Here is a 16,664-nt window from a genome sequence, read left to right as displayed (position 1 = left end):
CTGTATATAAGAAGTGATCTGTAGAGTGATATTTGTAGACCCTATTCCCCAGCAGTCTTTTACCCAGTGGTTTTAGAATTCATTGATGATTCTTTCCTAAATCATTTATTGCTATGTAGTTATAAAATTGAGATTTTCTTTTCATCATACCCTCCACTTTGATTAGTTGACATTGTTCTATAAAGAAGAACTTTCCTTTCTCCCCTTAAAATTAAAAAGAATTTTTTTTTCCTCTTTCTTTTAAAATATCATTCTGGACACATGGATACATTTTTTATATACAATGGATTCGACTCCATTCTGGTGTTTTATTTTGATTCTCCAGTTATCCCAAATTTGGTCAGTGAGAGTATCAGTCCTTATCTTTTGACATGTACCCATCAGTTATTGGGTACTACCTTTTTTTCTGGCATAAGATATTCTAGGGCCACCATGTACCCTCTCTGCCCCAGCCTTGAAATCAACCATTTCTTCAAAGAACTCTCTTTCCTTTTATTGGAGAATGATATTCAGGGATGTGAGCCCCAGGCATGCTCCTTTCATGGAGAGAACTAAGGAAAACACATGCCACCAATACATACTCATTTCCATAAACCATGAGTTAAAACTGACAAATTCCAGTCCAATATGACAGTTTTCCTCCTCCCATTCTGTATTTGTATCTCTGAAAATGTTATTTTCCAGAGTATCAATATATTTACTCATTTGCCTAGTCATATAATAAACACAAAATAGTTTCAAAATTGAGATATAGATTCTACTAAAACTGGTAAACTAAGTTTAAATTTCTTTCCGGTTCTTTTTATTCTCACAATATATAGTACATAATTCAGAGTACTGTATTCAACTATTTTTTGGCTTATTTTTTTCTTTCTGTGAGAGTGTTACTAAATTGATATACAATTAGGTTAATGTGTAATTTTTTTTAGGTTTTCACTGTCCTTATTAATTTAACTTTTGAATGTGTGAAATATGAGCATGATTCAAAATGCAAAATTATATCAAAGCTATATTCAGAGAAATCCCATTCTCTTTCTTATCTCTTCCACCCTTTTCCTTCTCACACTTTGTAAGTTGTCATTATCATTGTTTTTGTATATATGTGAATGTTTGTGTGTGTACATAATACTTCCTTATACCTTCACAACATGATTATTAAAAATGTAATACATATATTTGTATTTTGCTTTTTCACTTAAAAATATAACCTGAAAATTATTTCATATTAGTTCTTAGACATCTTTCTAATTCTATTTTTACTGGTAAGTAATATTCCATTATTTTGATGTACCTTAATTTATTTATCCAATCTCCTATATATGGGCATTTAGGTTATTTCTAATATTTTCCTATTAAAAAACAATGTTTCAACCACACAGCTATTAGAATAGCTAAAATAAGAAAAAAATACTATACCAAGTAGTGGCAAGAATGCATAGTAACTGGAATTCTTATATATTGCTGTGGAAGTACAGAATGGTACAGTCACTTGAAAACCGTTTGACAAGTTTATTATAAAATTAAATATATGCTTATCATATGACCTAGTAGTAATCCCACTCTTAGATTTTTCCCCAACAGAAATGAAAACTTATGTTCTCACAGAGAACTGTACCTGAATGTTTATAATAGCTTTTTTCATATATCGCCAGAAACTAGAAACAACCCAAATGCCCCTCACTGGGTAAAGGGATAAACAAACTGTGGTCTATCCATAACTGGAATGTCACTCTGAAGTAAATAGAAATCAGCTACAAGTACATGAAACAATTCAGATGAATCTCAAATGTATTATGCTAAATCAAAGAAGCTAGATTCAAAAGGCTAGTACTGTATTAATCTATTTATATGACACTCTGGGCAAAACTAAGGGAACAGAAAAGCCATCAGTGTTTGCAAAGGGCTGTGCATAGGGGAATAACCTGATGTAAAAGGGGCATACAGGATTTTTTGGGGTGATGGAACTGTTTCTTTTTTACCTTGATTATGGCGATTACAGGACTATATGTATTTTTTCAGAACTTATAGACTTGTTCACTAAAATGGGTGAATTTTAATGTATATGTATCATCTCAAAACTTAAAAAAAGTTTCAAAATGAAAAATTTTTTCCATGTAGTTGGAGGTGTGTCTTCAGGGTAAATACCTGGAAACAGGATTGTTAAGTCAGTGGGTAAATGCTTCTGTAATTTTGTTATGTATTATCAAATTCTCCATGGGGTTTGTACCATTTTCTATACCCTGCTCCCATATGTGAGGTACTATTTCTCTATCTTCTTTAAGATAATATTTTATAAAGCTTTTGAATTTTTGCCAGTCTTGTGGATGAGAAATGATATCTCTGTATAGTTTTTATTTTTTCTTACTTTGGTTACAGTTATATGTAATTTGAGAGCTCTTTGTTTTTTCAAATGAGTAAACTTTCTGCTATTATTTGTTTTATTTTGTGTTCTTTCTTTCCCTTCAATTTTTAGGAGTTCTCTATATAGTAGGGATATGAGTTCTTCATCTGTAGTATTGTAACTTTTTTCTACTTACTTTTGTTCATGTTAAATTTTCCTCTTCTCATCTTAGTGCTAAATTACATTTTATTACCCAGCAGTTTAGAGTTTCTAAGCATTACTGGACCAGTAGAGTTTTAGTTCACAAATATTCAGGTTCAAGCAGAGACTTCCTGAGTGACTATCCTTTAATATTGGCTACAAGGCTTTTTGTAGCACCTCAATAAGAAGTGATGATCATTTTTCCTAATTTTCTTCTGCTTAATACAAATACTTGAGTAAATAAAATAGTAGTGTGTATAGGGATCTCTCAGGAGGGATTCATTATAATTTGTGACAGGCTCAATAGCAAAATGTTCTGCTATCTGTGATGGTACTCCAGTCAGGGTATCTTTATATGTTCACAGGTTTAGAACATTCTTTACACTTTGGCTAATTCTAGTCACTTAAAGTCCTAGTTCTTCTGGTCCAGCTCCATAAAAGCTTATGTCCAAGTAAATTCTCCCTTATTTTTACCCTTCTTTTCTCTGAATTTTGGGAGTAAATAGTTCAGAAAATCACAGTGATTGAAAAATGTTTGCCACTTTGTTGGCAGTTGCAATTGATCCTCTGAATGCAAAGATAGTTCCTCTTCAGCTGATTATTTCTTGTTTTCTCCCTGAAGAAAAATGCCTGGTACGTTTTAATGACTTGAAATTAACTTAATGCTCAAAAAAAGTCCATGCCTTCATTTGCCAAAATTGAGAACGTGTTTGGTATTGTGTTAGTCAAGGTTCTAAACAGAACCAGCATGATACACACACACACAGATACACATACAAAATACATACATATACACATATGTACATATTAACACACTATAATTAAATGTATGCATACATATAGAAATATTATTAGATTTATTTTAGGAATTGGCTCATGTGACCATGGGGATTGGCAAATCCGAATTCTTTAGGGCAGATAGCAAGTAGGAAACTGTTGAAGCTTTCTTTGAATTCCCAGGAGAAGCTTATAAAGCTGTTTTTATTGCTTTCTGCTTTCTTCTGTCTTTAGAGTATTAAGTGACTCTTGTATTAGTCATACACATTAATGTTTAGTGCATATATGATCTCAAATGGGTCCTCTTATTCTGTATAATATTATAAAATGTTCTGAGGCACAGATATCTTAATTAAAGAATTTAAAATCTTTCCTACTATTTGCTCCTTCCTGAAAATAAATAGGTTTGGGCTGGCAGAAGGTTCTATTGAGAAACTAGATAGGGAATTAGGGAGCTGCTGTCCTTGGTGATGAAATTATTTCATGTGAATTCTTAAGGAAAACAACTAGTTAAAAAAGCAGAATAATTTTGAATATGCTGTTTGTAGCTGCTTTTGGTATCTTCATAGATCTAGCTGAACCTTTAGAAAAATACGAACCCCAGTATCTTAATGTCTTGAGTTCCTGACTGCTAGGCAGAGGAAGTGTTTAACTATTTTAATCATGTTTCTGTATCTTAGAAAGAAAGCCCTTATGAGAGGAAATGACATCCTACCACAAGTTATCTCTTATCAGTTATAGTTTCAGTCGATAATGATTTGTCAAACTTGGACATGTGTAAAATGCAAGGGCTGTGTTATTTACTTTGTAAAGGAAAAATTAGATGAAGCTGATAAAGAAGGAGTCATGGCTTTTGTTAAGAGACAGAAACCATTAGAGACTGTCATTGTTAACTTAGGAAAGTGTCCTTGGACCCCTCCCTCTCCCTCTAGCTAAAACCCAAACCTGTTTGAATCATTCTTTGCAACTTGAGAGGGAGGGAAAAAGAGAGGGAGAAGAATGAAGACAGCTTTGACAGAGATTTAACATTTTAAATGGGGAGCAAAATGTGTACCTTAAAACAGACCTATTTCTGTGAGTCAGGAAAAACTGCCTTTTGTTCTGGCATCTTCCTCCACCCTCATTTATTTAGATTTTTGAAAGTTCATTTCTTATCCTTCTAAATGTGTAGCATTCCTTCACGTACAGTGTATGCTGCTCTTCTCCTTTCACCTTTTTGTAGATGTAAGTGATTCTTTTTCATTAGTGGAAGCAGAGAAAACATCTAGCTCAAAGCAACATGAGTCAGTGCATACTTTACATACCTTTATCCTCACAGCTCTCCTCTCTGGGAAGGCACACCCCAGAGTTCCTCACAGAAGGGAGTATGGAGAAAAATATTAGGCTGTTTTGAGGGTGGAGGTAGGGATTCTAAACTGAAGCCCCATTTTACCCCTTTTTTTTCTTGTCCATATTCTTTGTACTGCTTTCAAAGTAGACAGTCAAGTGCTTAGGAGGACTTAGCTAGATGATGGTTCCATAAGTTAAGAAATAGTAGAACTGGGAAGCGAATGTGGCTCACTGGGTAGAGCATCCGCTTACCGTATAGGAGGTCCAGGGTTCAAACTCAGGGCCTCCTGGCTTGTGTGGTGAGCTGGCCCACGCACAGTGCTGCCGCGCGCAAGGAGTGCTGTGCCACTCAGATGCCCCCTGTGTAGGGGTACCCCACGCTCAAGAAGAGCCGCCCTGCATGAAAAGCACAATCTGCCCAGGAGTGGCACCGCACACACAGAGAGGTGACGCAGCAAGATTACACAACAAAAAGACACAAATTCCCAGTGCTGCCGAGAATGCAAGCGGGCACAACACACAGCGAATAGACACAAAGAGCAGACGGTGGGGGGGTGGGGGGAGAGAAATAAATAAAAATAAAATCTTTGAAAAAAAAAAAAGAAATAGTAGGGCCAATAGTTACTGGTTAGGGTACTTTAAACAGTTTGAAACAGTATAGGATGATGTCAAGGGAGCCCCACAAAGAATCCCACAGAGAATAGATTTAGTTGTAAGTACTTTTTGGAGATGATGGGAAAGGCCTTTGTCCCTCTCTAAATAACTCTTTTTTTTTTTTTTCGGGTCTGCTCAGATGAACCACTCTTAGCGCCTTAGTAACCAAGTATCTCTCTTTGTTAAGGGTCTCCATTAGTTTATTCCTCACAAATTGGGCAAACTGTGCCCAAGCATTGGTGTTCAGGCAATAAGGATGGGCCTGACAAGGGACAAACTCGAAGAATGGCTATAAGCAGTTTCCTTTTGAGTAAAACTATGGCTCTGAGAAAAAGCAAAATAAATTGAATTAAGCACATATGAAAATTATAACTGAAGTTGTTATTAACAATTTAGGTAAGATAATTTCCTTAACCTGTTTCTAAATATAAATCTTTAATTCTAAATAAAAAGTCATTTCTTATAAAGAGCAAACTTTTTTTTTCATGTTTACTTGTTGTTTTTTAATATAGTTTTTATGTAGTTTGAAATGCTGTTGTAAATATGATTTTGTGGAACTTTCTCATTTTTATATTTTGAGATTGTGGTTCACTTAGTTGTAGTTTTTCACTGGTAGGCTCTGGTTTGCTGGCAAGATAATGAAATTTCCTCCAACTCTCCCACTTTGAAATTGAAGAGGGTAGACTAAAATTAAGAGTGCTTAAAATGATCATCTATTGACACCTTTTGTGTTGAGAAAAAAATGAGTGGTGTCCGTTTCTACTCGTAAAGTTAATATTTTTATGTGCTGTTTATCCTACTTAACTGCATGGTGCCCATCTGTTCATAAAATGTTTTTCTTGTTAATTGTGCGGTGCTCATTAACTCTTTGCAAGGTTCTTCCTTCCTTCCCTCCCTCCCTTCCTTCCATCCTTCCTATTTCTATCCCTTTCTCCCTCACTCCTTTTTTTTCTCTTTTTGCCATGCACAATGCCACAATGTAGCATCTTGAGCACCTTGCCCTCAATCTTTGGGTTCACATGAAAGTTTGTTTTAGAGTGCTTTAGAGTATATAGCACTTTGAAGTTCTTAAACAAAAAGGTTTAATCTTTGCCCTAACAGATATTAATCAGAGGAACAGAATAGTCAATAAATTTAAACCAATGTTTATTGAAATGTAATGGTTTCAGAGGGAAAATAAAGTAGATATCGTGCTGTTGAATTGCAGAATGGGTAGATTTCCTTAGGAGAACCTTGGTGAAGCTGTACTCCAAAAGAAGAAATAAGATTTACTTTATGAAATAAGTATCTATTTCTTGTACCTAATTAAGTCTAACCCAATTTAGACATGTCTTCTGCTATAGTCTGATATGAATCATATATCACGAGTGTTAAATAAAAAATTGCAGTTTTTTTTTTTGTTTTGTTTTGGAGGTACCTGGGGAATGAACCTAGGACCTCATACATGCAAAGCATGCATTCAACCAATGAGCTACATCAGCTCTGCTAGGTCTTTATTTTAATTGCTTCTCTGTAAATCTTTTATTGTTTCTTTTGTTTTGTTCAAATTTCACTTTGTGTCTATTTTTATCATTCTTAAACGTAAGTAAGTCAACTGATAGTTTCCTTTTTCCTTTGAGGAAATTGAGGCCAAAGTAAATTTGGAGTTACTTATTGTCAGGTCATATAGCAAATCAGTTTCATTATTGATTTATTCTAATTCTTCCCTGATGTTTTTTGTTTTAATTTATCTTTTGATGTCTACGTGTATTATTCACATTACAATCTTATGGTATTACTTCTAGGCTTGGCTTTTTCATTCAATATTATATATCTCACTTGACCTCCTCTCTTTTCCTAGCATACTTCTGTCTTGATTGCATGCTTATCTAAGTATTAACTTACTCTTGTGCTCTTCAGAAGTAGTCTGGCAGTACTTTAATTCACTTTGTGTAACAAATTTTATTTTTAACAATTGAAATTTAGTGTTTTGTTTTGAATGTAAACCACCATATACCTAAGAAAACAACATAAAGGCATCAAAATCACATTCCAACTTTCTTATTTTTCTCTTTAGAGGCCCATAGCCCAAGAAGTAACTCTAAAAGCAGATGCAGGACAAGTGCTACCTGTTTCTCTTCTCTGCTATTCATCCATATGGGATTTGTCCAGTCTTGGTGTATATTTTCACAGTTTATAAATTCTGTGACTAAAATACCGGAACAAGTGGGTCTTTTGTTTGTTCTGTATTTTGTTTGTTCTGTAGATGATAGTGCTGCCTCTCTTAACCGCCCCCCCTCCTTTTATACTAAAAATGAATGCACTTGTTCTTAATAGCTTTGATTTAATATCTTCTAATGATCTTCATTTTGTTTGCAGGTACCTGGGGCTCAAGATTTGGTGGATTTCTCTCCTGTTTATCGATGTCTACACATATATTCTGTGCTGGTGAGTCTTTATCTGGCTCTGCCTAATAAAGATGTATATTGAATTAAACACTCTCTTATTTTTGGTAGTCTTTTCTGTTAATTATTAAGAGTGAGAAATGAGAAAATTTTTTTATTTGTCATGTAATATGCTATAGCTAAAGTTAGTGTTATTAATTTCCATGTCATCAGCATTTTAGCAGGTGATACCTAGAATAGTCATATATACATACACTCAGATTTCTGTTCTTAATTTAAGAAAGTAGTTTTTTAAGTAAGAATAGCCTAGTTTACACATTAAAATAGTATTTGTGAAAACTGTTTACTTTTTTATTCCTGACAATTATCTTTATTATTTTTTTTGAGGTACTAGGGCCGGGGATTGAACCCGGGACCTTGTATGTGGGAAGCTGACACTCAACCACTGAATTATACTGACTCCCCTGAGTTGGTTTTGTTTTTGTTCTGTTTTTTGTTTTTAGGAGGTACTGGGGCTTGAACCTAGGACCCTATACATGGAAAGCAAACGCTCAACCACTTGAACTACAACTGCTCCTGACAATTATTCTTTATGTCACATAAAGGCATGTGGAAGAGAGAAATTCTTTGAGGGGAAAATTTATGACTGTTAATAAAAATTCTAAGAAATGCCCTTTCCCCACATCTTGAGAGTACATATACATGCACATGCAGAGATTTACACGAAGTCAATCAAAACATTAAACTCTGAGACCAATGTATCAATAAAGACAAATTTATGGGAGAAGGTCTGTTATTGATATTTTTATAGCAAAGTTCAGTGAAGCTTGTATCAGGCTGTTTTTAGTATGCTTGAGTTGTCTTCCAGTTCTGTTACCCATTTTCTTTCTTATATATTTAACATAGTGTCATGTAGTCATTGTTCCAGACTATATGAGACACTGCTCTGTGGACTCTATAGCCTAAAGTTTTCAGTGGCAGGCTCCATTAGTTTGAGAAAAGACCGAGTAGCTTCCTCCCCTCTCCTCCCTTTTCCCCTCTTTTTCCTTCTTTCCTTTCCCTTCCTCCTCTGCTTGCCTTGTTACTTTTTTTCTATCTTTCCTTGTTTTATAAAGATGAAACAGGATATGGACTGAGTTCTGTCAAGGTGTCAAAAACAAAACAAGCAGACAATTTTTTTTTTCCAATCTCAGGTACAGTGAATTAAATTAATCTTATACATCTTGGGTTGTGACATGATTATCATCAGTTCATCCATTCCATATGCACAAGGTCACTCATCTCCCATCCCCCAGGTATAATAACTCTTAATATTTTAATATATGGCCATGGATGTGTATGTGTCCTTGAAAAATATATAGTGATTTTGTATATGTGTGTATTTTTAATTTATTCAAATGGTATTATGCTTTGATTCTTGTTCTGTGTCTTGCATTTCTTAATGACCACTATTTTTATATCTGTCCTGTAGTCTGTGCATCTAGTTTATTGCCTCCCATTACTGCATGATATTTAATTCATGGTTTGTATTTGCTATCTTTTAATTACCTGTCACTTGAAATTAAATTGCTCCTAGCATTCTGCCATAACAAACAGACTTGTAAATTTCTATGATTTCTATGCTTAATTTCACTAATTCCTAAAATTTCTGCTAATCTGAAGGTTATGAAATGGTATCTGTTTTAATTTGCATTTCTCTGATTATTGGTAAGATTATATATCTCTTTATAGACTTATTAATCATTTAAGATTTTCCTGTTAATTTTTTTAACCTTTGTCCAGTTTTTATATTGTATTTCTTCTCTTTTGTTTCCTCTTTGCCAGAAAGAGAAATTTCAGAAATTCCTTATATATTGTAGATCTCGATAGTTTAGGGTATCTTTTTTTTCTAGTTTGCCATCAGGCCATAAACTCAATCAATGGTATCTTTCATTAAACAGAGATAAATGCTTTTGATGTAACCATATCCATCAAATTTAACCTTATGTTCTTGAGTTCTAACCTTAAAAAGAATGTGTTTATAATTTTTCCATTTATTTATGATTGCAACAGGTTTTTGGTAAGTATCCTTTATCTAGTTATTTTTAGATTTCTGATAGTGTTTTTTTAAAAAACTTATCAGAGTTGAATTTTATTGAATTAATTTTCCTCATATGTTGATACAGTCCTCTGAGTTTTGTCCATTAGTTCAGGAATATGGTAAATTTTGTTTATACACTTTTTTCTTATATTAAACCATCCCTGTATTCTTTCTTGAATATCTTGTTATTTTTAGATGTTTAGGTATCCAGATCTATAGAGACTTTAAATAAGAACCCAGCTATCTCCTTAGCTAAGGAAGGATGAAAGCATGTATAACTTATTTTCACGATAAACCCAACATGATGAGGATGTAATTTTTTTAACACTCTGGAATTTGTTAACTCCTTAAATTTTATTTTCTTAGTATTTTTGTAGGTATGTTCATAACTAACACAGGTCTTTAATCTTCTTTTGTATTGTTTTTGTGTGGTCTGAAAGTCAGTGTTATTTTAGCCTCTTCAACATGATTTGAACACTTCTCCCTTTATCCTATTTTGTAAAATGCCTTTAGAACACCTATATACAGTAATATACATTTTTCCTTTTCCATACACTTCCTCATTCCTTCCCTATTATCTTTCTTTCATGTTTCATGACTTTATTCAGGAGTATGTATGGATGTGGGAGTTTGTAATTGTATTTCATAAGCCAAATGGCTTTGGAAAAAGAACCTTATTCACTGGTAAGCATCGTAATCGCAAAATTGAATTTTTCCCCACAAGTAATGCAAGGTGTATGAGAACAGGTAATTTGTTTTGTTTACTGTTATATTCTCAGTACCTAAAGCAAGTACCTGGCACATAGTAGGTACTCAATAAATATTAGGTGAATCAATACATAAATAAGTGGTAGCTAAAGAACATTTTTTTGAGTATGTTAAACTCAAATCTTATTCATTTACTTCTTCAGTAAGCACTTACTATATTTCTATTCTGTATGAAATAGATTTGCAAAGTCAAGGGCCTATCTTTGAATGACTATAATATGAAGTACTATATATCATCATACTGTATATGCTGATTTTATAAGCTTTATTTAAATTTTCTGATAGGAAAAATGTAACAGAAGTTTTCCTTAAATGGGAATAACGATTTATAAGAGCGCTGAAGTAATTTAGTTGCACACTCATAGCTATGTGATGTTAGGCAAGTCACTTAAATCCTTAGCTCTTTCATATTAAAATAGGATAATTTCCCATTTAGTGACAATTATGTATATTGTGTTTTGTTTTTTAGGTTTATTTTATTTATTTCTCTTCCCTTCCCCCCCATTGTCTTCTCTCTGTGTCCATTTGCTCTGTGTTCTTCTGTGTCCACTGGCATTCTTGTCATGCAGCTCCGAGAAACCATGTCACCTTTTTTGTTGTGTCATCTTGCTGCAGCAACTCTCTGTGTGTGTGGTGCCACTCCTGGGCAGGCTCCACTTTTCTCATGCAGGTTGGCTCTCGTTGTGGGATGCACTCCTTACATGTGGGGCCCCCCTACATGGGGAATACCTCCGTGTGGCATGGCACTCCTTGCACGCAGCAGCACTGTGCATGGACCAGTTCAACACATGGGTCAGAAGGCCCTGAGTATCGAAACCTTAACTTTCCATATGGTAGGTGGATGCTCTATCAGTTGAGCCACAACCACTTCCTCAATTATATATATTGTATGAACAGTGCTTACCTCAGTCTCTGGCACATACTTGGCATTTAATAAATGGCAGCTATCTAGCAAGCATTGTGTATCTCTGACACTGATGGTTAGGCACATTACTGGTATGTGGTGTAAAGTAGAGATATGTAAGTAGAGGTTCTAGTCTCTGCCATCACCTTGCAAAGTTTATTAGTTATATACATTTACACATTCTTAACTGTACACTGATTATATAGTCCTAAACATATAGAAGCTAGGACATTCTGGTAATATTAGAGACGATAAAGCTCCCTAAAGCAGGAGGACCTTAAACTGCCCATTTTGAAATAAATTCTGGTGAAATAAACACTGTTATTCTGTAATCTTTAACTATTTGGTGTTCATAAATTTTCTATAACAATTTGATAAGGCATTGTTTATTTGGCAAAACCTCCCTGCCTCATTCACAATGTTTCTTAGCGTTGAAAAGGTACAACTAGTGATAGGAACTCAGCTTTTTATTTTTTTGAATACATGTTTATTTTTAGATATTTAGATTACCAGGTCTACAGAGACTTTAAATAAGAGCCCAACTATCACCTTAGCTAAAGGAAGGATAAGAGCATGTATAACTTATTTTCTGGTGCCTACCCTTTTCAGAGCTTTGTGGCTTTAATTTGTTCTCTGTATTTGTTTCCCCATTCTCAAGTTACTAATTTATGTATTACTGTCTCTTAAAGGGTGTTTCCTCATATTATGACAAAGATATTTTAAAATAGATTACTTAATAAAAAGATTTGTAATATAATTGTTTTCTTATTTCCTGATGTTCTTAATATTAACATTAGGTCTTAAGAAATGGGGATTTAAGAGTGGAAAAATGGTGACTAAGAAGGAACTAAACCATATTTCTCTCATTCCTTTCTATTCCATTACTTGTTTCTACTTCTTCATTCTCCATTCTTTCGTGAACCCAGTTTATTTTTCTTCTTTTTATACCAGCAGTCTGAGATAGTGAGCTCATTTGGAAATTATATATACACACACACACACGTAATTACTTATGGAACCTAACCTTTTGGATAGTCAACAGGCAGCACAAACTATAATTTCAAGATAAACTCATTATCTTCCCCACTTCCCCAATCTGCTTCTTCTTAATATTCAGTGATCTGAGGTAATAACATCATTCATCTATCCAATCAACAACAACAAACCTAAACTTTTCCTTCTTTTCCAATACTATACTCAGTTATCCAAATTTTGCAAATGTTACCTCCTAAATATATGTTTACTGTCCTCTCTTCCATCCTAAAATTATTGTCCTAGTTCAGATTCTCAATAGTCTCCTAACTGGTTTCCCTAATTTATATCTTAAACCCTTAATTCAGTTCTCTTCACCGTAGTCAGAGTAATCTATCCAATGTACATATCTGACGTACAAGTTATCTTCTTAAAATTCTCTAATGCATCATCTCTGTCACAAAATGCTGATGTAAAGAAGAAAATATAGTATATAGAGGTATAGAAAGTCTTCCATGTCCTGTCAGCCAATTTCCTGCTGCTCATTACTGTGCTCTAATGATACTGAAAGCTTCCAATTCTTTGAATATACCATGCTGTTTCATGCCTCTCGTCCTTTACTTGTATTAGTCCTTCAACCAGGATTACTAGTCCCACTTCTTTTTATTTTATTGTTCTTATTTAGTTTTCATACTTGTGGTCTCCAGCAAATTTTCCTGATGTTTCAGATTGAGCTCAGTAGATACCCTTCTCCTTTATACTGTATATATTTATAATAGTGCTTACCATCTTGCATCATCCTATTTTAAGTATGTGGGTTTTTTTCTTTTCTCACTAGAATATAAGCTCTTTTAGGGCAGGTACCATGCCTTATTTTTTTTTTTTTCCCCAGCTTGAGCACTTAGCATGATACATAGTATATAATGCTCCATAAATGTTTGTTTTTTGGTTTTTGAAAGATAACTTTCCATACCCTCCTTGTGACCTGCAAATCAATCCCATCTTTTCAGGCAGTGTTATACAATATCAGGGCTGAGACTTATACAAGAGAAAAGAGTTCTAATAGTGTTTAAGGGAAGGATCATGACATAAGTAACAAAAAGTTCTAATATTTTGTCATTTACAATAGTGTTTATCTGAACTTTTGGCCTGGAGGATAACAAGGCACACTTTGAATAAACATGGCACTATTTATTATTTTTAGTGAAACCGACCTTCCATTCACCCCCCTTTTATGGCTGTGCTGCTTATAAATTCCCAAAGGATTATTTGAAAAATCCTACTTATATCTGCCAGCCTTATCAGTAGGGCAAGAGTTCACGTATTGTAACAGGAGGTCAGATTTCGGTCATGGTCTTGTAGATGGGGCCAAGCACCTGTAAATTCTTCCTTTGGTGACTAAAGTGAAGTACAATATCAAACAGGCAGTGAGACTTTTCTAGGAAGTGCTGAACTTTTGCAGGAAGGGCAAACTTTGTTAGGGGGTGGGAGGGAAGAAAGTGAACAAAGGTCAGATAGTGGTTAATTGAGACTTGGTCCTTGATAAAGCAATGCAATGGAATCATGCAGGGCAAGGGAAGGTTCATTTTATGGAATTATTTTAAACAATTTTTATTTTTAAATCTTCACATATAGCTTAGAGATGGGCAGGTAAGGACAGCATATAAAATATCATAGTCATTAAAGACAACAATTCTATAAAAGGGAGAAATAGCAAAGGAAAAATTTTAATGGAAAGGAAATGATAAATGATCATCATCATCTGAGGTATTTATATAGAGTATAGTAATAATTAAGAGAATGGATGGACTCTAAGGAAGACAGAAACCAATCTATCTTGTAGGTTTTTTGAAGAACTTTTTTGATCCAGCGATGTCTGCCATGTTTTTTATGGGCTCCAAGCCTCAAATCTATCTTGATTTGAACAAAGGTTTGCATGTATTTTAAGCCTGTCCGTACACTGCAACATCTTCTGAATCTTTTCATCACTTCTCATCATCTTCTGATCACTGGAAGGGTGTATACTCTATAACAAGCAGTTTAGGTATTAAGAGAAATGGGAGGAAAACAGAGAGACTAGAGGAGAAACCTGTAAATACAACCATGCCCCTAGTTGTGGGCCTCATTTGTAATCTAATCCTTTTGTGGCATTTTGGTCTTATGTACTGTTTTGCACATGTGTTATATTATAATAAAAATTTTTCTTTAAAGATTTCTGACACCTTGGGGCCTGGGATAGCAATTATAGCAATATATTGGCTTTGTATGTAATTCCCAATATTATATGAATCATAAGAACCTTAGTTTTATCTAATTCTCCTCCAGTCACTAAAGGGAAGTATAAAAGAACCTAAGATATAAAGGACTGCAGAATGTCATTGTGTGGTGAATTCATTATTACAAAGACTAGTGAGTGCAATATTTCTCTTAAACTTTCTTGGACCAGGGGCCTCTGAGAATTTGTTGAAAGCTATGAACCCTTTCCCCAGGAAAAAATGCACATATGTACATGCATGTGGTATTTTGCTTCGAATTTCAGAGCTTTCCCCAACTCCCTCAATCTTATAGGTAGATCCCAGAAAGAATCCCTCATCTAAGGGAAAGTACAGGCTGTCATATTTCAGGTATCCACTGACTACCATCTATGTCCCAGGATAACACACCTTAATTCCATTTGAGTATTCCCTTTTATAAGGCTTCTAAGAACTCCCTACCACTTTGACATTTTTTTAGATTTGGAAGCTTTGTCAAAATCTAAATTTAAAAGCATATTTCAAAGTGATATTATTTCTGTGTCATAAATCTTTATTCCCTGGGTAGTCATTTTGCATGACCTGTTTTTCTGTTAAGTATAGGTTAGCCTCAAACATGAACTTACAGTTTTGTCTCCTGAATTCGTCTACTTAGAAGAACTGTAGCTAGTAGTTGATATCCCTGAATGTAAGAAATTGTGTTAAATTTCAGAATACTGTATTTTACCTCTTACCTTCTTTCAGTAATACAATAATTTTTTAAAGGATTGGGCTATAAGTAGGAGAAGAGAATCTGCAATATAACTGGAATTTACTCATAATCTCTTTTTATGAACAGTTCTTCAAGGCCATTGAGGGGAAGAGAATGAGGTGGGATGGGGTGGGGAGGGCAAGAATCTTCCTGCAAAATATTTCTTTCACTCTAATCTGAGGAATTCTTCTGGTTTGATCTGAACTGTTAACTGGGGGAAGTATAAAACCTGTGGTCATATGAGAATAGATAATAGCAAGGGAATGATTTGGGGAGTGAAGAAAAGAAACAGATATAAGCAGTTCTAAGTGACATGTTTCTTTAGGTATTAAGGAAATTACTTAATTAAATTACTTAAATAATTTTGATTGCAACTGGTTATTATGGTAAACCACTTGGGAAATGGATACTCGAGAGTCTAAGACACAACTGTAGTTTTCAATTACAGAAAATTGATCAGTTTTGGCATTCTCAAAAGTTTGACTTCAAGATCCTTTTGAATGAGGGTAGTTGAAGGGATGTTAATATATATTTTTAATATTATCTTGGATTTTATATAACACTTTGCTCAGCAACCTCATAAGGCTTCACAAATTTGACTACATTGGGCTGACTTATTTATGTGGTAGATACGGGGGAAACACATTCCACTAGGTAGAGACTAGATAGAGAGTGAACCATGCCATTAAACCGATCTTCTGTTGGCATCAGAGCTGTTCTGTTAGTGTTCTCATTCTTACACTTTTATCAGAAGGTACAGTTACTCTTTAATAACCCAATAAATTGAGTAGCAAAATTAGAACTTAGACTTAAAGCAAATGTGAAGGATATTATATATATATATATATATATTTGCTGTGTCTTCTTTTATCTGCTTCTGTTGTTGTCAGTAGCACGGGAATCTGTGTTTCTTTTATTGTTGTTGTTGTGTCATCTTGTTATGTCAGCTCTCCGTGTGTGCGGCGCCATTCCTGGGCAGGCTGCACTTTCTTTCACGCTGGGCGGCTCTCCTTACGGGGCGCACTTCTTGCGCGTGGGGCTCCCCTACGTGGGGGACACCCCTGCGTGGCAGGGCACTCCTTGCGTGCATCAGCGCTGCGCATGGGCCAGCTCCACATGGGCCAAGGAGGCCTGGGGTTTGAACCGTGGACCTCCCATGTGGTAGACGGACGCCCTATCCACTGGGCCAAGTCTACCGCCAGGATATATATTTTTGATAGTATATTGATTAAAAAAAAATAAGATCCTTTT

The 16,664-nt window shown here is 34.7% G+C and overlaps 1 protein-coding gene across 3 annotated transcripts in view; it reads left to right on the top strand.

The window, feature by feature from the left end:
* EXOC6B (exocyst complex component 6B) overlaps positions 1 to 16,664 on the top strand; it is a 748,241-nt gene that overhangs the window by 341,568 nt on the left and 390,009 nt on the right. For all 3 annotated transcript variants that reach the window (XM_058278915.2, XM_058278913.1, XM_058278914.2), the window contains one exon: positions 7,661 to 7,729. In XM_058278915.2, coding sequence (XP_058134898.1) covers positions 7,661 to 7,729 — 69 coding nt within the window. The remainder of the gene's footprint in view (positions 1 to 7,660; positions 7,730 to 16,664) is intronic.

Source organism: Dasypus novemcinctus, chromosome 17 (genome assembly GCF_030445035.2).
Source record: "Dasypus novemcinctus isolate mDasNov1 chromosome 17, mDasNov1.1.hap2, whole genome shotgun sequence".
Taxonomy (NCBI): domain Eukaryota; kingdom Metazoa; phylum Chordata; class Mammalia; order Cingulata; family Dasypodidae; genus Dasypus; species Dasypus novemcinctus.
This window is presented reverse-complemented; position numbering and strand designations above follow the sequence as displayed.